This window comes from Lepidothrix coronata, unplaced genomic scaffold (assembly GCF_001604755.1).
Source record: "Lepidothrix coronata isolate B3197 unplaced genomic scaffold, Lepidothrix_coronata-1.0 Scaffold5, whole genome shotgun sequence".
Taxonomy (NCBI): Eukaryota; Metazoa; Chordata; class Aves; order Passeriformes; family Pipridae; genus Lepidothrix; species Lepidothrix coronata.
The window spans coordinates 7,552,900-7,576,275 of NW_016690185.1; the positions used below are offsets into that span (position 1 = coordinate 7,552,900).

At 40.8% G+C, this 23,376-nt stretch overlaps 2 protein-coding genes across 7 annotated transcripts in view; both read left to right on the forward strand.

The window, feature by feature from the left end:
- Positions 1–6,896, forward strand: part of PKIB (protein kinase (cAMP-dependent, catalytic) inhibitor beta) — a 54,850-nt gene extending 47,954 nt beyond the window's left edge. For all 6 annotated transcript variants that reach the window (XM_017827182.1, XM_017827174.1, XM_017827153.1 and 3 more), the window contains exons 2-3: positions 1,390–1,564; positions 5,986–6,896. In XM_017827182.1, coding sequence (XP_017682671.1) covers positions 1,417–1,564; positions 5,986–6,071 — 234 coding nt within the window. In that variant the 5' untranslated portion in view covers positions 1,390–1,416 and the 3' untranslated portion in view covers positions 6,072–6,896. The remainder of the gene's footprint in view (positions 1–1,389; positions 1,565–5,985) is intronic.
- A 12,909-nt stretch (positions 6,897–19,805) lies between these two features.
- Positions 19,806–23,275, forward strand: FABP7 (fatty acid binding protein 7). The gene is made up of 4 exons (XM_017829934.1): positions 19,806–19,938; positions 20,589–20,761; positions 21,386–21,487; positions 22,916–23,275. The coding sequence occupies exons 1-4, from the start codon at positions 19,866–19,868 to the stop codon at positions 22,964–22,966; spliced, it is 399 nt and encodes a 132-aa protein (XP_017685423.1). The 5' UTR covers positions 19,806–19,865; the 3' UTR covers positions 22,967–23,275.
- The last annotated feature ends 101 nt before the right edge of the window (positions 23,276–23,376 follow it).

Genomic DNA, 23,376 nt, shown 5'->3' on the forward strand with positions numbered 1-23,376 from the left:
ATATTTATTCTTGTTTCTGGAGTGACACAGCTGAAAGGCACTTTGAGGGAGAAAATGTTTGTGGTGCAAATGCCAAGTCAGCATCAGTAATCAAATTTCTGCTTCCTTCCTGCAAATCAGAGCAAGTCGTGTTTGATCTCTATTTCTATAATTTTTTATTTCCATGAAATGAAAGCACTAATATTTCCCAACCTTAGAATTTTAGAAAGGGGATTATGATGCTTTGCTTCTTACACGAACGACACTAACAACACTAACATGATTGTGATTTTCCTTATCCAATTCTTATCCTAAATACGGACAGTTGTCAAACAGAAGCTGACAGCCTTCCATCGGATTGGTCTCCAGTTCCATCTGTATCCCTTCTCACTCAAAGTACTGACCGTACTTACCCAAAGAGACAAAATTCCTGTTTCCGTATTGTGCACAGAACTGCATTCATATAGGGCAAGTAACTATTGTTTTTGAGTAACAGATGCCTAATTATTAGAAATTACTCTGTTAATTATCAGCAATTATTGTGTAAATTCTGGTCTGATAGTCTTTTGTGACTGCTAATGGCAGTTTTCACACACTATCCCTGTGTGCCACTTGCAGCCAAGTATCGCCTCCTTCTACTCAGGGTGTTCTCACTTAATCTGTTGCCCTAGGGTGTGATCCTGCAAACACCTCCGTGCCTGATTCAAAGCCCATTTTGGTCAGCAGTTTTCCTATTCAATTCAATGGGCTTTAAGACAGGGAACAAGGGAGCAGAGCGCTGTTGACTCTATTATTTCCAGGATTCAGTTACTTATTAGCTAAAAGTCACATTTCCAAGCGGAAGTTCAACCAGGCTAACGAGGAGTAGAGGAAAACAAGTGGTTTGGTATCTGCTGGATAAAGAAATTTTATGAAGAATTTCAGTTTGTTTTTTGAGAGGTTTTTTTGTATAATTTGCTCCTCTGTGAAACGAGTTTGTTCTAACAAGATTGTAAATAAGAATCTGAGCAAGATTGATAATAAAGAAAGCATACTTTACTTCATACACACTATGACAACAGAGTTTCAGTTTCCTTCCAGGTAGTTGTATGGCAAAACCACTTAAAAAAAGGGAACAGGTCATGAAAAGACATACAGATGGCTGGCAGCAAGGGCTGCTGCTGACCCTGTTCACAGGTTTATTGTAAGTACAGAGTTGTTCATAGTGCTAATGTGATGTGCAAAGGAAATGGACAGACGTTCTTTTATCTTCAGCTGGGGCAGAAATAAAACTTAAGCACTCAGTATTGAAATGTATGGGTTTTAATAACAAAAGAACCATTGGGCAAAGCCTATGGCTATTGTATTGTTGAGCAGGTGATTAGCGTCCATCAGGCTACTGTTTGCCTCTTCTGTTTGTTCCGTTTGCAGACGTTGCTATGACGAAAGGAGTCAGCAATGACTGATGTGGAGCCTGTGGTCACAGATTTTGCAGCATCAGGACGGGCAGGGCGCCGCAACGCCTTACCAGATATCCTGGGCTCTCCTGCTGGTGCTGGGACTTCAGACCTGCCACACAAACTGGCTGATCTCTCTGTTTCAGAAGGTAATGGCTGCACATGCAGACAGGAACATTTTTATGCAGTCGTCCTTTGCTTTCTCCTTAAGGCTTCTGCCACCACACAGTTGTGATGTCAGTACTGACATTTATTTCTTCATTTATAAATAAGTTCAACCTTCCAACGCAGTTCTCTCTTGTATCTCCTGATAAGACAAGTTAATAGTAACCCAGACTAAGTCTGCCATATTCACCCACAGATTCAGTGTTCAGCAGCCTGGGGAAACAGTTCAGTGCTAGGAACTGAGTTCCAGTTCCCCTTAGGAAGAGCAAACATAGTTGCATTGATGGGCAACTTGGAAAACCCATAGCACCAGCTATAAATTCAAATGTACTCCTGCACTGAGATAACATAGCACAAGACAGCAAGCTGTGCTGTTAATCCAATGACAGCTAACCTAACTCAGGCATATACATTAAGAGTAGGGTTTATAGTGATTTACTCCTGATAGTAGGCTTTCAACTTTGCTATCTGAGACCAGTGCCCAATTTTGCCATGTCCTTTAATTTGATAAGGTGCTCTGTTGATTTAGCACAGGTCTAATCAACACCAGCTTTGCATGTGAGCTTTTTGCTTTCAGAGTGACTTCAGGGGGATTTTCATACTCAGAAAAATCTGGTTTCTAATGCATATGAAGTGAAAATTATAGGTTGACCTTAAACATGGTTTGCCCCTACTTTTTTAATCAGAATCTTTTCAGCAAACCTTTTCATCTCATGCCCATCACTGTTGCTGCCATGACAAATGCCACCACAACTGATGGTCCCACATCCAGGAGCAGTGATGGTGTGGGTGCAGCACAGGGAAAGGCAAGCCTGCACTGAGGTGTGGAGGGTCCATGAATCTGAGCTGAAGTAGATTATAGGAGAGATGAGGATGCATGTCCTCATTTTACATTGCCTGAAGCAATTACGGGATGTTGAGTTTACAGCTTCCTAAAGCACCATAAAGGCTGGGGGGGGGAGGATTTATTTGATCACAAATTGTCGTTGTTTTGGTGATTTAATTTATATTCATGTATTTGGGGTTCTCTAATCTAAACCAAACATGGGTCTAATCAAAGGAGTGCTGGGCAGGTGGAAAGAACACTTCCAGGAGGTGTGACAGGGGACCAAATGACCTTACCCTAACTTGAACTGGGAAAAGAGAGGAAAATAAGAATCTAAATGGGTGCTGGAAGAAGACATTACTTTTGAGAAAGGAAGGTGCAAGGATTTATGAAGAAAATAGGGTGGAAATAAAGAAAAAATTGGGAAAGATGGCAAGGTCAGATACCCTCAGGCTGCAGGGTAATAGTGAGGGGAACTAGGAGAATCTGGAAGAGCAGGTGGGATTCCTGTGACAGAGTACAGTCAAAGTAAAACTGGGAGTCCTGTGAGTCCAGTTAAAACTCTTTGTCTCAAGGAGAGATTTTTTTCGCTATGAATATGAACATTATGTCCCTGCAGATTTTCTCCTTCTGGTGTGTGCAGATGAAGTACCAGAAATCCATTCTGAAGTACAAACAGTCACTTAACATTTAATGTTCTGGTTTTCAAATATTATGAGGTTTTTTGTTCCAAATAGCTGTTCTGCCTGGCATGGTCAGGCTTCAGCAGGAAAGAATTGTTTCCATTACCAAAGGGGAGGTAGATGGGAATTTATATTGTTATTAGTGTCAGGAGCTGTGGAAGTGAAATGACAGGTTCAATCCACTGAAATATTCATTGCTATATTAGGGGTAACTAGCCTTTGTATTGTTTAGAGAAGTGAATCTTGAGGGAGTTGCACCATGTTAGACCACAAAAGAATACAACAACTATAGATAAGTTTCTCATGTTTGTTTCACTTTAGCCTCTGGAAAGTTTAGTAGTTGGAAAGAATATACTTTCTAAAGCATAAAAATTTTCCCTCTTCAGTCTCCCCCCCCAAAATAAATGGGAAAGAGGGAAAGTCTTGTTATAAGAAATGTTACAGCATAGTATAAAATAAGTATTTAGCCCTCCAGATAGAATAGTCCTCCTCTCCTTATACCCATCCAATGCAGTAAGAGGAAGAAATGAAACATAGCTGTGTTAGTTTTAGCAAAATGTAGCGATGCTTTCTTACAAATACAGGTACCAGCACTGCTGGGATTTGAAGAACAGTTAAGATCATGGAATTGTACTTTGTTTTTGTCATTGACATATAGCTGTGCCAGAGATTGCTGGAAGGGAGCAGATTCTGTTATCAGCAGTTTACAGCAGTGATAATAGGAAATGAATACAGGATGCAGTTAGGTTCACTGACTGTTTAGATGCTTTTTGGGGATGGCAATTCCATAAGCATCAGATGGGAATTACAGCCTCGTTGTGTTGTAAGTTGAACTTTTGATGAGGCAGCAAGCAAATGGAAAGACAGTTTTGAAGATCAAATGCTGTGAGAGGGAAAGAGTTTGTTTGCAAAACATTCGGAGCTCAAACAGGCATCTCTTTTTGCCTGTTTCAGGCTATAACAATGAATTGTTAAAAATTGAAAGTCATTTGCAGCTCAGAACAAAGAAGTTAGATAAATGAGAGAAGTGCAGAAGATGGAACATGTGGCTATATAAAGTATGCCCTATTTTGTTTCTGCTCTGAAATTCAGATTCAGTGAAGATTATGGGAAGTGGTGAGAAGGACTCTCTCCATCTTGTTTCAGATTTAGCTAATGCTCATTGTATCATACATTTCCTCTTTCTAAAATGCTTTCAGCTCCTGTCATAGTGAAAAATCAGGAACAGGATGTGCTAATACCTTTTGTCTGTCTTAGAAAAGAGATTTGCTTTATTTATACAAGGATTGTAGCTGTGTGATACAGATGTCCATGTACTCTGCAAGCCACACCACATTAATGTTCTGATGAGGTTAGAGGGAGAGATTCTGGCACCAGCTGTTTATCTTGGAGCCTAACTCTGAAATGAAGACCATCTGTATCCTGTATGATTGTCCTCTTATGGTGCATAAGTTTTGGAGGGTGGAGACTTTCCACAGGTGATCTGGTGGGAGGTTGTACTGGAACCAAGTTTAACAGCTGATTGGTGTCACTGGTGATCCAAAGGTTGAAAAGGAGGCTGCAAGACACAAAGAGAAAGCAAAGAAGCTATACTGGTCTCCCACATTTGGTAATCTGCATTAGGGCACCATTCTGTCAATAACCTTTATTGTTTGCTGATTTTTTCCTAGGTGACTATGTATAACTATCTTGATACACTCAGCAGCTTAACACCTGTTTGCACGCCTAAGTCCTACCAACTATGAGATTAGATGTCCTCTAACCAACTGTTTTCCTCTACCCTGTTTGCAAGACTCCTCTATTATTAGACATCCAACCCTATACAGAAACAGCCAATAGAAGATATTGCTTTGTCTGCCTTACCACAACAGTACTGTGATACCTAATGTTGAAGGGTGTCAAATAACTCAGTTCTTTATTTACCAGTATAGACCTCCGAAGACTCTAAACGTCTAGCCAGAATTAAAAACATAATGTTGCTGCCAACAGCTTTAGCTGATGAATTGTGTACAGCATTATATATTTGCTATGATATGTAGAGATCAAGACATGTAACTCTTTTGGGTGTTTGTGATATTTTATAGCAAGTCTCCAGGGCAAATAGCTGAAAATGTACTCCTTGGATTATTGCTGTTAAAGTAGAAGATGGTACAGCCAGATGTGCTCAGTAGACTTCTCCTTGTCCCCAAAAACTATGTGCTGCCATAGATTTGGGTATTCTGTTACCTCTGGTACTGCCACGTGGGGCTTGAAGGTAATGTGAAAATTATTATGGTTATAAAGGAAATTGAGGGAAGAGAAGTTCCTGTTTCTTAGATCAAAAGAAACAGTGTGGAACTCTTCATATAATGACCAGGCACACTGGGGAGCTTTTACGTATATTAGTCATGTAAGAATTCAACTCTAATCTATAGAAGATTAAACTTCCAAATCAGAGTAATAAAAAATCCCTCCTCTTGTGAAGACAGGGTGAATTCACATAGGTATTTCTTGGCAAAGAAGGTCAGACAGATAACTGGCATGTTCATAAACTGTAACATTATCTACCTGAAACCAAGCAGTGCTCAAAGGAATGAAATATTGTAACTTGTCTATGGAAATGACCCATGTAAAAAAAGAATAACAGTAATACAGAGTTATTTCCAATTTGTTTCTTAAAGCCAAATACACATTGATCAGTCTGTGCAAGGAACAGGCAGATCAACACCAATAGGCAATTGCTTTTGAAAGATCCTCTGCAAGGTCTTTATCTTGCAAGTTAATTTCTGTTTCTAAAGCATCCAGGACTGTGGTAATAAAGAGCCAGTCCAAACAGAGATGAACTCAAATATTTGGCTGCATTAAAAAAGCTATGAGAATGTGTGTGGTATAAATATTTAATTCTGTCTATTTTCAGATGCAGGAGCAGAGGGTGGAGAAGTGCCATCATCCAAAGCCTTGCTGGAAAGTCAAGAGGCGGAACGAAAAAGCAATGATTCCTAACACCTAAGGACTGCTGGGTTAATGAAACCTATCAACAGACTTTCCAGCTTCCCTGTGTCACCCTTTCTGAAGTGTGGTAGCAACTTTAGGGGCATGGTTTTGCAACACACTTGTATCTAGATGACATTAATGTGGATGACCTACTGTTTTTAATACTGTCATCCTTCAAAACCAGTGTTCTACACATCCAAATGGGAAGAGAACTAAAGAATGTATCTCTTGTTTGGGGTTTTGTCATGGTTATAGTATTCATCCTAACTAATCTTCTTTGACAGTTCCAACTAATATATTTAGCAGATGTTCCAAGAATGATTGTTTCAAAATAAAAATCCTGTATCTTAATTTCCTAAAACAGCTTTCTTCTCTCTGACACAGAGGTGTATTCACTCTCTCCACCATGATATTAAGTATATATTAGATTACAGACATTATCTGTAATTTATCTCCTGAGATTTTTGTTCTCATTAGACATGTGTAGATGGGTGTGAGAAATTTAAAAAAAAAGAAAATGTTTTCTTTCCTTCTCCTGTCTCCAAAAGGTTTTGTAAACTACTTAAACACCACTGTTTTCAAATTCTCCTTAGCTCTATTTGATTATGGCATATCTCCCACTCTTACAGTCTTGCCACTTCTGTCATTTGTTTTCAGGCTGAATATTGTAGCTGTTCATGTGTATCTAAAATAAAGTAGCCATGTTTGTATATGATGCATATTGTTTAATCTCACTGTGGAAATTAATTATCTATAATCTTTTCTGTCTTGGGTTGATTCCTTGATGTTTCTCCTGTATGACAAAACCCTATAATACATGCTTCTTTTATTTTATCTGGAGTTTGCTTTATTGTTTGCTGACAATGAAGATGTTTCAATCATTGTGATTTTTACAAAGATTTTAAGTAAAGCTTTTTGTCTCTTGAAAGGAATTGTTTTGCTATCGAGGTCATGCTCCTGCAAATACTTGGCATTCATTCCCTTATTGTAGGAGACCTAAGATTCAGGTACAGGCAAGCACCTTCACTATAGCCTGGGTAGCAGCCATTTACATACATCGTGAAACCTAACCAACACCTGCAATCAAATGCTTTTATTTGTCCACTGTTGTGTTGTAGCCAGACAGAGGAAGCATCTTTGATGGGTACATTCCACATTTGACTGGTATTCTGTCTATAAAATATCTGTGTATTCTACAGGTGGCAGAGAACTTGTAAGAGGCCTCTCTGTACAACTTCCATTCCTGCTGTGCACTTACTCATGCCCTGCTGTTTGGGGACCATTCAATAAAGGATCCAGTTTCAACTGAACTGACATTTACTTCCCTTCTCTTTAACCTGTATTCATGTAACAAGTGCAACATCTCAGGGGTTTTTTCAGGTTTGAAAAGGTAAAATAACTTACTCCATTGAAAAAAAACAGGTGACGTAAGAGAGTCTGAGAGACTGAAGTAGCTGATGCGGGAGGATCAGCATTGAAAACCACAGTGGAGAGGGATTTGGAGACAACTATATTTGTGGCACGCACTCTTGTTCTGGGTTGCAGTCTCATTCTCCTATACCAGCCTCCTTTATAGTATTACAGTACATAAAATTGGCAAATTATAAGAAGCTATAATGATTCCATGGAAATCAAGTAACCAAGTATTACTGAAACAGAATTCCTTATATGCTTTAGGTGGAGCATATGCTAATGTGCTCTTCTGGGTCACAGCCTATATTGAATTCTGCACTTTCGCAGTTGCAGCACTGAATATATTTAGATTCTTTGATAGAATACAGACACTGAAATTTGGGCTACAGGAATAGATACTTTTAGTACTTTGTTAGCCTAAGATGATTTGAAGTTTTTTACTATTAAAACACCAATTATGAACCAGCTGAATTTAGCAAATTATTCATGTGCTAAATTCTATATAAAAATAATTCCACAGCTATATACATAAATGGAGTTAACTGCTCACAAATGTATAGCTTAGAACTAGTCAAAAGTGCTCAACACCCTGGAGAATTACTGTAAGCACTCTGGTGCTTACAGTGCTTACTTTGTACTTGAGCTGTACGAACCTGTCATTGAAAATACATTGTGTAGAAAGAAGAATTTTAACAGAAAATTTGAAAAAATACCTAATTAGCAAAACTAAGATTTAAAATGCAACTCAATTAAAAGTGGGATGAACGTTTCTAAAATATCTATAATATGTTATACAGTGGTACACGTGTATTACCTAGTTGCATATTAACCAAGCCACAGACACAGAAATGCTTCTTTGCCACATGCATGTACTGTTTGTGTCTAAACAATTGTTAGTCTAGACTGCATGAGAGAGCTCATTCAGAAATAGAAGAGGAATATTTAGTTATGCCTGGATTTTTTCAAATCTTTCAAATTCTGAGCCAGATGAATATTTTTGACCAGTATAAACTGAACCACAAACTGGTTGGTGTGGGAGACATTGTGCCATATAATCTTTGAACACGAGCAGAGTTTATTAGTTGTGCATTATGCTTGACTCAGGCAGATGGGAGCTAGCCCCTTTAGAGCTGTCTGGGGGGACTGTATTCCGTGCTGTCCAGGAATCTGGGGTTTAGGTGGGTTTACTGTCTTAAGCACGGCCAAAGTTGGGAAAGCTCTGGTTCACGTTGTTGTTAGTATCTTGAAGATAGGTAATAGACCTACTAAATCTCAGCTGAGCCTGTAAAGAACAAATTAAGTGCTTCTGAATATACTTTTCATTGACCCAGTTTATCCAGTTTCAACCATTATCCAGTCTGTACCACCGCCCATTAGCTTAACTAATGGTTTATTGAGGACAGTGCATTCTCTTAATTCACTGTGGCCAAAAAGTTATGGCCTTGAATCAGCAGGGTATTTTAAAACGTGCTTAACTTTAAATGCAGACTAGTCTCACAGGAGTCAACAGAACTACTTAAGTGCCTAAAATTAGGTACATACTTAATTACCTTGATAAATTACTGCAGCAAACTTCTATTAAGGCTAATCTGGTATTATAATGCATTAATCCCAATTTCCATTCCAGCAAGTGCAGCATAGGTAATAGTAACTTTTTCATCATCGTACAGCACTATTCTGAGCTTTTATAAAGAATTTCATTTTAGTACCAAGAAAAAAGTTAACTTTGTTGTTTCCAAATTTTAAAACTTAATGAAACAATTATCTGTTCTTACCCACTCTGCATATTTAAAACAAAACAACAAAACCAAACAAAACTACAAACAAAGAAAACCAACAAACCAAACAAAAACACCAGGAAATACCCTTGTAATTTTATTGTGCATATATAAAACAATTTAGGTATTTTGAATATACAGAAAATTAACCATGATATTTGCCAGATGTCATTAAGAAGGTAATTTTCTTTGGGTCAGCCCTTCATCATAAGCTTCCTCTAAGAGGTGGATGAATATATATTCTGAGGCACATCTTTTGTTACTATAGAACAGGAGAGTTCAATTTTTTATCTGAAAGGTAATAAAAGACTAAATAGATTTGAAGTAGGGGACTGATTATTAGAATGTTAATTAGATAATTTGAAGTAATTAAGGATTTTTTAAAATGAAGCTTATTTACTGATTCTTCATACAGCTATGTACCTGTGCTATGTACCATCTTTTTGGTGCAGTACTGCATAGGCTGAACTTGGGTGGATGAAATAAGTGGCAAAGCAGTTCACAAGGTAGTGTATTTTAAAAGAAATTTCCAAATCAGTGATAGTGCAGCCATATGCAGGCCAAATTTAGTTATCACTGAAGACAAAAATTGGTTCTATACTAGCTACACTGTGAGTTATATCTAGCTTTAGTTTTAAGTCATGTGTTACTAATCAAACAGAAAATATTTCCCAATTCAGAAAGTCCATAAACACAAATGCTTGGAGGCAAGGAAGCTAATCAGTGGAAATGTTTGCACTATCCAAGACATCTTACTTAGTTATGTCCATCTGTGACCTGACCCACAGTGACCACTTCTCTGTTTTGCAACTTTCATACAATGGTGATCATACAAAATTATAACTCCACTTGCATTACTTAAAAATTACAACAGAGCAGAGGCTAGAAGAGATTTAAACTACACTTTACCATCAGTAAGCCAAATATCCTTTATGTATCACACACTCAAAGAGGAATACTTAAAGATTAAGCAAATTAGGATTAGTTTGTATTCCTCTCTTCGGTCTGATGGAGCTCTGTGTGTGATAAAGCCTGTGAAAAGGAATTGAGCAGAGATTTCTGCATGGATTTCTCCACTGGTTTGGCACAGCTTATAAACCCCACGGTCCAGACAGCACAGACCGGTGGGGCTGAGCCCGCTGGGGCGCTTGCTCTGAAGTAGAAATAGCAAAGGCTTAAACGGTCCTGCCATCTAGTGGGGTCTTCAGCTTTCAGGTAGGTTGTGCAAGGAAGTGGAGACAGTTTAAGAGATCTCAAACCCAGCTGCAAACTGGCCTGCTGAGAGGCCGACTGTCTCCAGCTCATCTGAGACATTCACTCCAGGGGTTTTGCTAAGGGCCCAGAACCTTGGTGCCTCTGTATTCAGAAATGTGGGTGATGGCAAACAGGAGGCATCTCATGTTCCAACCCATAAATTCTATAGTAAAACAGGTGCCTGAGCCTAGCTTGGTACCCAGCTTTGAGTGCCCACTCCACAATTTGGGCTGGGGTGTCAATCCCACCACAGCACACTGGTTTTGACCTTTTGTTAGGGAGAGCTCAGTTTCATCTTCCCAACCTGAAGCTGTTCTACTTTGACTAGTAATTAGCAATAAATGCTGAGAGCTGTTACTTTATGTTACTATTTTGGTTTATTTCCCTTGTCAGCCCAATGGGGCCAGTTAATATCCCAAGATGGCTGGGAGTGATAGGAAGCCTAAAGGGTGTCACTTCACCTTGTTTTTGCACCATAGCCTAATGCCAGATCTCTGGATTTTAGTGCAAGACTTAGATTTGATGGATTTTTTCTTTTTTTCCTGGGTGCTGTGGGCTTTTCTCTGTTAAACATGTACTCAACAATTGCCTGCAATTTAAAGGGCCCTGATCTGAGGATCTGGACAATCCCTACCAGGGCTTTATTCCTGGCACTCTGCTATGCAATGATTGGTGGTGTAAACCCAGTGCTTACCATACGGTGTACGGAAAAGCTAATCTGTGGCTGGTTTAACCTTACTGTGTATTTTGGTTTGGGTGTTTGTTTTGTTTGTTTGTTTTGAGGTTTTTTTTCCCAGATCTCTAGGGCATGTTTGCAAATTAAATACCAGCAGGGTAAACACCAAAGGAAGGAGCACGTGAACTGCTGTTAACCCTCAGCAGTATTCCAGATGTGTATTTCTCATAACGCACCCGCTTTCCTTAGGTTGCATCAACACCTTTTCCCCAAGGACGGGCTCCGCAGCCGCCGGGCGGCACCTCCCGCTCAGCGGGCACAAGGTGGCGCCCGAGCCTTGCCAGGGACACGGCCGAGCCCTCGCCTTCCTCAGCCCTCGCCTCTGTCCACCCGCCGGCTCTCAGCGCCTCGGACACGGCGGAGTTCGCCTGTCCTTCAGGATGATCCATAACATGACAGAGAGCCGCGGCTGTACCGGCGCCTCGGCCGCCCGGCGCCGCGGGAGGGATGACATCCTCTGCGGTGCCGGCAGAGAGCGCTCCTGCCTTGGGCCGGTCTCGGCTCCCGCGGCCGCGTCCAGCCTCTGCCGGCTCGGCGGGTCAGCCCTACAGGGGCCCTGAGCGCCAGAACTCCCGAGGCTTCCAAAGCAGGGAGATTGGGCTGGAAACGTGCCTCCCTTATAGCTCCTGTCGGTGAAGAGCAGGTGACCTGCCCTCGGAGGCGCCTTGCATAGGGACCGCACCGGCGTCCCTCTGCGCAGCTAAAACAGCAGCACTATATCATTACTTCTCTCTCTCCAGCAAAGCTGTGGCTCCTGCAAGCCCGCGGTCCCCAGCAGCCCCCCCCATGGCCCAGTAACCCCCTGCACAGAGCTGCCTGGGGAGCCGAGATTTCCCCGGCAGCTATCCGGACAACCTCCGGCTTCCAACAGGCAGCCGGGGCTGAGCCGAGACATCCAGGGCACTGTGAACGAAAAGGGCCCTTTAAGTGAAAAACAGTAAAACTTCCATACATGCATTCATAGGAGAACTACACGTTTTGAACCTTCTTGTTCCTCCCACCAATTTTGTACCCATCTTCTATTTTAATTGCTTACAGTCTCATCACGTTCCTTCCTTCCCTCTTAATTTCTCATCTAACTCCATTCAAAGCTCACATCCATCTACTGCCTTTTCTTCAGTGCTCACCCTTTGCTTCACTCACACCTTCTTATGCCCAACATCAACTATTAGTGCTTTAAACGCCCAATACAAGAAGCTAATCTCTTTGTCTCTGTGTTCACTAAAATGAGATGGTAAAAGGACAACTCATTGCTGTTCCTCCCAGCAAGTTCTGGGTAAATCTTACATATCAGACAGACACATTAGAGACCCTTGAGCCAGTCCCTGAACAGCCCTTGACTTGAACACGGAGAAAGATTCTGTAGAAAACAAATAGCATGTGATTATGCAGAAATGGTGTTGCAATATAAGAAAGTGCTGAAATAAGTGTCTTCTTTCAGACAGCCTTTGAACTTTGTGTCTTTTTTTTTTTTTTAAACGTGACCTGTTGTGAGTCGAAACTTCTAGGTAAATTTATAAAGGATAAAATGAAATGTTGAAATGTAAGAAGGAATATATTTAAGGACAGGGGAGACAAAGGACAGTGAGATGGACTTAAATGCATGAAAGTTGTGCCATGTTTCTTCTCCATAGCCCTTCTTTTATAAGAACAGATGAGCCAGTTATGGTGCAAGCAAGTTAGCCTGCTCCTGCACCCCCCACTGGCTCTGGACTCTGGATGTTTTGAACTCTGGCTGAAAGGCTGATCAGCCACTCAAGAAAGTTTCAAAGGTCCGGAGGAAGATGCTATTAGAAGATTTGTTTAAATGTTACACGATTAGTTATTCATTTTTGCCTTAGAAGATCTGGATTACGTTTACTACTGCCACATGGAGAGGGAAATATTTTGAAACATGTTTTGAAAAACATGAATATGTAGAATTAAAGGAATAGTGGCTGTATCTATACTTCCTCTTTGGCACTTGCTGCAGTACAGTCCAGAAAGTGAGTCCCATGATTATCTGGGCAGGGACTGCATGCCTTTTTTCCTTTCTATGCATATCTCTATCTTTTCCCATGGTAGATTCTGAATTTGGCAAAGTGCAAACACACACTTAGCAAGTGGGATGTGATTTTAAGTTTCCTGGTATAGACTTGCTTATTGCAACCATCTCAATGTGATTTCTTGCATAATCCAGGATATAGAACTTCTCTGAATTACTTCCTGCATGATGTTCAATAGCTGTGGTTATTAGCATAGTTTACAACTTGCAGGGATAAAAAGTCTTGTAAGGTAGTTTGAAAGTTGGTCAAAGGGTTAAGTCTCCTGACAGCTAATATGCACTTCATTTTTAATATAAATTTCAGTTGGCTTAACTTCCAGTGACTGGAATTTTGTATACCAGATTGAAGAGACCACTGTTTCTCTGGGATTGTCTCCCAACAGCCAGTATGACCTAAATTTTCCTGAAGTCTGTCTTGATGGTAGTACCTATTTAAAGCTAGTAATGACCGATCTTAACTCTACAATGGTTCAAGTTGCTTTAGAATTTTGTGTTCCAGGAAGTTTATGTATTTAGACTCATGAAAACTCAGAAATAACTCAATGCTTGATCACAAACCAATATGTAAAGCAGGGATATAGTTGCACTCTTGAATGAATCAGGTTAGGTGTGTAATTCCAGCTAGGTCACCCAGTATGAGGTTTCATTTCAAATGCCTGAACTGTGTCAGGCATTTGTTCATCCATGACCGTCCCATAAATTGATAACATAATTAAATTATTTATCAAGACTGTGGAATTCAGACATTTCTCCGGAGTGTGTTAACACTGCATTTTAGAACTTCAGAGAAAATGGCTTCCTCCAGATGAGAGATTTTGATTTAGAGGACACAAACCCAGAGGAGTGGGGGATCACATCTGGCTCCAGCAGATGTGGCTGTGTCCTTGAGCTTTAACTTTGCATCTGTTTTTCAAATTCAGTAGCTGTTTTCTTAAACTTGAAATTTAGTTAAATAAACCTGATTTTACTTCTTATCTAAATCTCATCTGGTGTTGAGAGTTATTTCAAGATAATGGAGAAAATGGAATGCCTCAGTATGGATAAACAGAATGAAGCTACATTGAGCTATTCCAAAAATTTCTTAAATTCAGCCCTGTGGACTACACAGTCTTTTGTTATGCTGAAAGGATTTAGCTTGACATTGATTACACTGAATTCCAAGTAGTCACACTTAGTAAGTATTTGACAGCCTCCATGCTGTATACTAGGGCTACAGAAAGAGAATATGACATTAATGACATATGACAATTTAAACTTGTACCTTTAACACTGTAAAATTTATATTGATGATGATAAAAATCATTCCCTCCATTGCTATAATACAGAATCCTTGGACCTTAATACAGAGTGTGTTTCAGCTCCACTAATATTCTCACTGGTATGCCCTGAACACCAAATCCACACATGACTCTCAGAATCAGTTGTAACAAGTCAAATGCAAGTCATCTAATCTCCTTAAATCTATGTGCTATTTTTCTGTTTTTCCACATAAGGATTATTTTAATTTAATATGTTCCTCTTATTCATATGTCTTCTAAATTTCTCTGAGTCATTATTACCTCTGAAATAGTCAGGTGTTTTTCTTTCTTTCTTTCTTCCTCAGTGTACGACCTTACATTTGCCCATGCTGAAATTGTAAGTCTGAAAAGCTGATTTCTTGTACTGATTTTACAATAACTAGACTGCTATTGTAAGTGACATCCTGTATCAAATATTTCTGTTATATTTTGGAGGTTTATAAATAGTTTTTCTACTCTTAAATACAAAAGAAAGCAAAGACAAATATTAAAATTAAAAAGGCGTAATGGCATGAGGTTAAAGTAATTGCATCTTCAGTGAACTGAACCGGGAGCCAGGAAGGTAGCTGGCTTTAGTGCAGGCTAATTCTTTGAGGAGAACCTCTGACTTGAGTCCTCTAGATGAGTTGATACAGTAATATTAGATAACAGATAACAACCCCTCAAAAGCCTTTTAGACGCAGAGAAGACCCTGGAGATATTTCACAGCATTTGCTTACTTCTTTAAACCATTGTCGACCAGCTGTCCTCTCAGCTTAAACCAATCCGAATATATGTCTAATAGTTCATAATGAGGTATTAGTGGGTATTTACTTTCCAGGACTCTCCTAATCTCATGTCACACCAATTTGTAACATAAGAGAGAATCTTCACAAATGAAATGCAGGACCACAGACCACTTCATTTTCACTAATTAGCAATCAACACCAGAATTAGACCTTAACATGACTTGTGTCTAATGTTAGACTGTCCTGCCACTATTTTGGTTGAGCTTTTACAGTGGCAAGAAGCCTGCTGAACATGCTCCTAAGTTTTGCCTACAGTATGCCATGCTCTTAGAAGGGATATGGTATAAACATGCTTTCCCTGCTTCTGCCTGCATTACCTTGCACCCTGCCTATCATGCGGTCCCCAGCTCCAGCAAAGTCCTTCACGTGGGATTTATGCAGCACAAGACTGGATTAATACAGATGGATTTGGACCAAGGGTTGGACTCGATGATCTCGGAGGTCTTTTCCAACCCAATCGATTCTATGATTCTATTCTATGATTCTATGCTTTGTATACCTGGGGCCATTCTGTGACCACTTCCTTGTGCAGCTGCATAATTGGGTGTCTTCTCCATAAGGCATTTGTTGAAACTGGGATTTCTAAAGAAAATAGAGTAAATAAACCTAGATATTTTCCGTGATTCACCAACAGCACTGAAATGGTTTATTTTTATTAGGAGAATTAGCAAATCTCTCAGACAGCTAGAGAGCATAATTTTAGTTAAGGACATTCTACTGCCCTGTTTGACATTAGGTTTTTCTGCAACATCAAAAATCAAATCGCACTCAGCCCTGAAGTAACATCATCCCATCTGACACAATAGCTACTAAAATCTGTTCATTTCTGTGTTGCACTGAGATCAAAACTGCACAGAAATTCACAGCAGGACTTCAAAAAAGTTTAAACATGATAAGAATACCCTAGCTGGCTGTCCATAAATGGGGAAAGCTTCTTCTTTCAGCTGCACATTATTTTCAATTTCCTTAATTCAGAAGTAGCCCTCTATATGTTTCACAATGCTAAGAGTTTAAAGAAACACCTAAGTCAGTTAGGACCCTGAATCATGTTGGTTTCAATTGGATTCAATACCTAAAAGGCCTCTGAGTACCTACATTTGCTTTTATACCAGAGGAGTTAGGCCTGGTATCACTGCTGCCCTTTGTTGCATACATGGATACAAGATACTCTGCAGTTCCAGGGTCTTTACTGCCTCAAACACAGAAGTATTTGAATAATGCAGTCATCACTAAATTATCTGAAGATCTTATAACTTAGTATCCCCTTAACTACTGATCAAACTTTACAGAGTAATACACAGTTCCTGGCTACTGTACTGTAAAGACAGTGAAATAATGGAGGTTTAACTGAATTGGTGTAGAAAGAGTGCCCTGCCTGCATTAGATCCACTGAGGTACAGAGCAGAAGGACAGATAAACCTGACTTCAAACACTAGCTGCACCAATTTCACTACATTTCTACAGCCTTTAGTGTCTGGCTGTAGTGATTATATGCTCAGCAGCTCCTGACATTGATTGTGAGGAATCCACACATGATAGAATCTCATGGCCCCCCTTTTCTACCATAGGAGTCTGGTGGCCATAGTGTGGTGCCTCCTTCCTCCTCTTTTTTTCCTTTTCTTGAACAGGTGAATTTTTTTCTTTCAAGTACAGAATGAAGGCTGAACGAGGCTGACAGCCTCATTCTCTGAATGTCTGAGAGCATGTGAAGCAGGGTTATAAGAGGGGAAAGGTAGCTAAAAGCAGGGTTTGTGACCTGTATTTGAAGGCTGAAGGTTAGAGTAGCCTCACATTCACCCTGAATGGCCTTTGGAAGCAAGGATTACTCATTACACAGGGATATGTTGCCACAGCATTTTCATCTTTCAAGCAGACCTTGCACAGAAAACACAAATGTGCCTACTTAGACTGCTCAGGTGGTGTAAAGAGTTTAGTGTAAAGGAGAATGAATCCCTTCGTGTTCAGAGAGGAATCTCCAGAGGTAGCTTTCGTCACACAGGCATTTTACAGAGGAGTACAGAGTCTGTTAAAACTATCAAACTGCTGACAGCAAAAACGAAACTCCAAGCTGGTCTCTTGTGCAGCAACCTAAAATACACACCAGGTCAGTGTATTTCACACTGCAATCTCCATTCCAGCCATAGCAAAGCATTTATACAGATCAAGATGATATTTGTAAAATCATTTAGAATTTAATATCATAGAATCATAGAATGATTTGGGTTGGAAGGGATCATCTGGTTCCAACCCCCACCCCTCATGGTCAGGGACACCTTTTACTAGATCAGGTTGCTCAAAGTCCCATCCAGCATAGCCTGGAATAGTTCCAGGGATGAAGCATCCACAGCTCCTGTGGGCAACATGTTCCAACTGATTTCTCAAGTTTGGCTGAAAAATTATCGTCCTCAGGAAGGGAACAGGTCTATGTGCTAAAGGAAGGGAATAACTCAAAGCATGAGAAATGACACCTCAGAGGCTTCAAATTTGTTCCATGTCAGTGCAGAGGAAGAAAACTGACCCAGACACTGCTGAGGTTGATAGGTCTTAAATTTAATCTGCTCTAAAGGCAAGATGTGACCATGTTCCTGTGCACTAGAAGAATTTATTGTTAATATCTAGTCTAAACCTCTTCCAGTTTAAACCCATTTACCCTTTCTCCTATCACTGCATGCCCATGGAAAAAGTCCCTTTCCAGCTTTCTTGTAGTCCGTGTTTAAGTACTGATGCATCTCAGGTGAAGTAAGTAAGTGACGAGGTCAGTTTGCATGTACTTGTGTGTCAGCTGCCTGGGTGCCAGCGATGAGGCTCTGTGAGACCACCACTGCAGAGTTTGGCTATGAGTTGTGGGCATTATTTACTTGATAATGTTACTCTATTGAGGAAACACAATCCCCAAACTGAACTGGAGCCAGGGATGACACGCATGCACAATACCAAACCCATGTGCCCTGTGCCATGACAATGACAGTTACAAAGTGTAATTGGCACTCATTCATTACAGAGGGTTTGACTGACTACAGACATGAAGTTAGGGAACATCCATATGAGATGCACCACTAAGATTGATATTCTCTGCAAACTTTGGAGGCACAGCATTACTCAACTTTGACAAAAAAAAAAAAAAAGAAGGGGGACTTGATTCCTTTCAGTCTCATGAACAACTAGAGGTCTGTTATTTCAAGTGATGCTCCAGTCTCCCTGGCTTTCTGAGCAGTGGCTGAAAAGCCTCAGAAGAGCTGGTCAGAAGAGGCAGTCAGACATAAACTAAGCAGCTGCAGGAGGGCACTTTTTGCTTCAAAGTAAGTGAATGGAAAGTTAAAGAGAAATTGATGCACTAGTTCATAACGTTAGGTTATGAAGATTAATGAAAATTGTGTTGTGTGGTAAAAGGAATTAGGATTATACTCTTGGATTAATTCAGAGAGGATTTAATTCCTTATGAGGACAAGTGAGAAAATGGCAGATTTAATTAAAATCCCATCAGAAATCATCATTTGCCCTACGCTTAAAGAATGTGCCATACTACAAGAGCCTGAAAGAAATGCAAATGATGGTCAGAAACTAATTTAAAAATATTGGGAAAACATTCATAATTATTTATATTTTGTATGGCTGAACAAGGTAAAAAATTGCTGAGGTTTTGTTCCTGAATCACACAAATTCTCTTTCACTTAGTCCCTGAGTTTTGTTACGAGAGCTGAAGTGCTAGATTCAGTATTCTGGAATCCATCCAAGTCATAGGTCTGGAAAAGCTGACACTGTGGTGTGCCCCAGAGACAGGCTGCTTTCTGAAAAACATTTGAGATACAAGATGACCACCTAGCATCTTAAAAGGATTTCAAAGAACAACTAGGAAGAAAACATTCCCTCTCTTGCGAGGGGGGGGGGGGAAGAAAAAGAAGAAACAGTTTTAATCTCTTTTCCTTCTTTCTTCATTCTTAGTCTCCAAATGCTGCCAGTTGTGGGGGCAAGGTGCTGTTTCCAATCAGTAACACCAAATGCCAAGTTCAGAAAGCATCCATATAGATGCCGTGAGGGGTAAAGGGATCTGCACTTGGCCAACACCAAACTGGGGTTGAAAATCTTCATGGGAAAACGCGGTAGCATTGTGATCCTCAGTGGAGTCTTTCACGTTGGGTGCCCGCTTCTGTTTTTTCCACCGTGTTACTTTTACATTTAGGGATAGCAACGGGGACCGATGGGGGTGCCCCCGGGGAGGCTCGGGTGAGGAGCAGTGCCTCAGTCTTTTCTCTCCCTTGCCCTCCGCGTCCCGCCGTGTGTCCCGGCTGGGCACCACCGCGCCTCTTCCCCGGGGCGGGGAGCGCCCTCCCCCGGCGGTGTGGGGCGTCTCCGCGGGGCCGTCGGGGGCGGACCGCGGCCGCCCCCCGCCCCCGGCCCCCCGCCGGGCGCCTGCTTTAAATGCGGGGCGGCGCGGTAGGACCGGCGCTTCTGTCACCCCCGGCACCCCGCTCGGATCACGCAGCCGGCCGCCATGGTCGAGGCTTTCTGCGGCACCTGGAAGCTGGTGGACAGCCACAACTTCGACGAGTACATGAAGGTCCTGGGTGGGTACGGCCGAGCCGCGGCACCTTTAGGAGACCTTGGAATTTTGCACCATACTAAAAAAAAAAAAAATTTAAAAGGACCCCCTCCCCCCCATTGCCAGAGATGTAGATGAGGCATAGGCAGCAGTGGTGGTGATGAGGGGGGTTGTTTGAGACAGCTGTGCTTCTATCCCCAGAGCTACTTCGCTGGTTCATTCAGGCGGGGGGTGCGGGTGTGCTTGCGTGGGAGCCGTCCTGCGGGGAGAGGCTCCGGGAGATGGCCCCGGGCGAGGAGATGCGTGTGAAAGACGGGCACATGCTGCTTGCGGATAAGCTGGAAGCAAACAAACACAAAAGAAATCATTATGCTGGAGTGATAAGGAACTGAAACTCAGAGCAGCAGAAGCGATCGAGGCCGTAGGGGTGACCGCGGACGGGGTGCGGTGGCGGCGAGGGGGGCGCGGAGCTACAGCGGAGGGCGAAGGGGGGGCAGTACCGATGGATAATGTCGGTACCAGGGCACAAGCGAAGCAGAAAGCAGCACTCCACAGGGATGGTTTACAGTTGTAGAGCGGGAGGAGAGATTTCTGTACCTCGATGTGTGGCAAAAAGAAAAAATATATAAAATCCCGAAGGTCTGATGGATTTCTCTTTGTCCTTGAATGGTCTAGGAGTGGGGTTTGCAACACGGCAGGTGGGGAATGTGACTAAACCCACTGTGATTATCAGCAGCGAGGGGGACAAAGTAGTGATCAAGACTCAAAGCACTTTCAGAAACACAGAAATCAGCTTTAAACTTGGAGAGGAATTTGATGAAACTACCCCCGATGATAGAAACTGCAAAGTAAGTGAACTCTGGGCTGTAGTGGACTCTGTCTTTTTTCTCTTCTTCCTCCCCGCCTCCGAGGCTCTATCTTTGGTAGGGTCAAAGGGAAAAAAAATGTAACTTCTGCTACTACTAGTTGTAGCACTGCGAAGGACGGGGAAAAAAGGCAAGATTGCATCTTGCTTGCCCAGCCCGCTTACCGTCTTGCTTGAATCAATGTGTTCTTTCCCTAGCTCCTTGTCTGCCTTCCAGTGTCGACGAATTGTGTTAGCTGCCCGCTTTTCTCTCAGTCCAAATAAAATTTGGAGGAACTTTTTTCCAGTCGAAATAGTCAAATTCCTTTTTTTCCCTGCACCTTTGGGGGCTTAACATGAAATGTTATCCCAAAGCACATCTGAAGCAGGTTCTTGTGAGACTGGAACTCGAAGGAAACAACTTTTTCATCCTTTGACACAAACAAGAATTGTGTGGAGTTCATGCTTAAAACAAGGATGATTCATAGCCTTGGCTTGAAAATGGCTGGGACTACTTTATAATTCTAGATCCACATCCATCTATTGAAGAGAATTCAATAGAATGTGTGAGCAGAATCCCAAATATCCCAAATAAATGAAGGTCTTTGTGTTTCTCGGTATCTCACAGTCAGTTGTGACCCTGGATGGAGGCAAGCTAGTGCACGTACAGAAATGGGACGGCAAAGAGACGAACTTCGTGAGAGAAATAAAGGATGGCAAAATGGTAATGGTAAGTATAAAGCTCCCTGAGCGTTCCAATGTACCACTAACACTTTTCACTTACCCTTATCTCAAGCTTTGTGAACAGATAGTGTTACTTAGACACAAATCCTTAAACTAATTAGCAGGGAAAGCTAGCAGGGATTTTTCAAATAGTTGTTTTGCTTTGTGTCTTGTCTTAGTGACAACTAAAAAACTGCTAGTGGTTTTAGGCAAGTCAGGCTATGGATTTCCAGAGTGTATATGTTCTTTCTAGTCTTTTATGTAAATACCCAAGGAAAAAAGTTCTGGTAATGATACAAATTTCTTGATTATATAGGAAATTATCTGTTGCCAGTGATATTTCAGATTTCTTTGAAAACTTTGTGCATGCACACATAAATAGTTAATTACACAAAATAAGTATTTCCCTGTGAAAATAAAATTACAATATTGCAGGAGGTAATGCCATTTTCATATTTAATAATAAAGGGTTTAGTCCTCCTATCTTTTTTATAAACTACAATAAACAGCTGTTGTATAGAGAAAAATCTCAGTTTAAATTCACGTTATTTTCCCAGCTTTTCAGAAACTGGAGTATAGGGTGAATAAATGTTATAAGTTACTATAGCTAATGTCCAGGGTAGCACTTCTTATGCTTATTTTTGGCACAGAGATGTAACTTTCAAAAAAAGTCTTCAGCTATACTAATGTATCAGACTTGGTCTCTGGAGAAAACCAGTTAGTTTGTTTCCTGCGTACTTCAGAGAGTATCTGCATGGATGGAGACTGTTGCAAATAATAGAAACTTTAAAGCATACAGTCAATGCAACACAACGTGGCAAGAGATTCAAGGGAAAACACATGCTTTGCTTTTTGAAATAGCTACACATATACAAAAAACCTTTTCCTTTGGAATTTGAACATTCTGAGGTGCCCTGTTCTACTTCAGGAAATACTTCCAGAATGCATACTGTAGTTAGTGTTCTACACAATTGCAGCAACTAGAGTATCTGCTAGTTCTAGCTTCACAGGGCATAGAATGCATTTTTTAGTGCAAGATTCTCCTTAAGTATATACCTATGCATAACAGTATAGAATAGGGGTATAGAGGACTTCTAATTTTAAATTTTACATCTTGGTGTGATCAGCTTTGGGAAAACGAGTGTACTAAAACAATGCTATATTTAAAAAGTTAAATTCTAACCTCACTTGTGCTGCCTTGTAAATGTGTATTATGTGCTTCCTGGGTGTGAAAGTAGCAAGGAGAAAGTTTCATTTCTTATGGAAACTAAACTAAGGCTTTGCTTCTTCATTTAAAATGTCAAGCTAGACCAATTTATTTTTCTATAAGTTACATAATATAAACTGAACTTGTTGTAGCATGGCCTTCATAATATGTGTTATTACAGAAAATAGTCCAGCATCTAACATGTCTGTCTTTTCCTTGGACTTGCAGACTCTCACCTTTGGTGATGTGGTTGCTGTTCGCCACTATGAGAAAGCGTAGAGTTTACGTGACCTCTGTCCAGATGTTACTTCTGCTGGATGGATTAATGTCCCGTCCATAATCGAGCATAGCTAAAATGCACATTTCTGGCATGAAAGGTTAATAAAGAGTTTTGGGGAGTGTTTTTTATATAAAAACAACTTTATGCCATCAAATTGGCATGCTTGTGCTCTATAGTGAAACAGGTTAAACTTGGCATTAAATTTCTGAAACACTTGCCTCTTTTTTTTTTTATTACAGTAAATGGAAAATATGTGAATTGTTTTGGAATGCAAATCAAAAAGAAATTAAAACATTTTTTAAACATGTGCTCCTTTGGCATTTAATCAGCTAATATTCCAGTGTTCTGGAGGGAGGTGTTCAAAGTTCCTTTTCTGAGTTTAAGGATGGAAAAGTATGCAGCACAATGA

Coding starts and splice junctions, on each gene's coding strand:
- FABP7 (XM_017829934.1), top strand. CDS start 19,866: ATGGTCGAGGCTTTCTGCGGCACCTGGAAGCTGGTGGACAGCCACAAC. Junction 20,762..21,385: donor CCGATGATAGAAACTGCAAA/GTAAGTGAACTC, acceptor GGTATCTCACAG/TCAGTTGTGACCCTGGATGG. Junction 21,488..22,915: donor AGGATGGCAAAATGGTAATG/GTAAGTATAAAG, acceptor TTGGACTTGCAG/ACTCTCACCTTTGGTGATGT.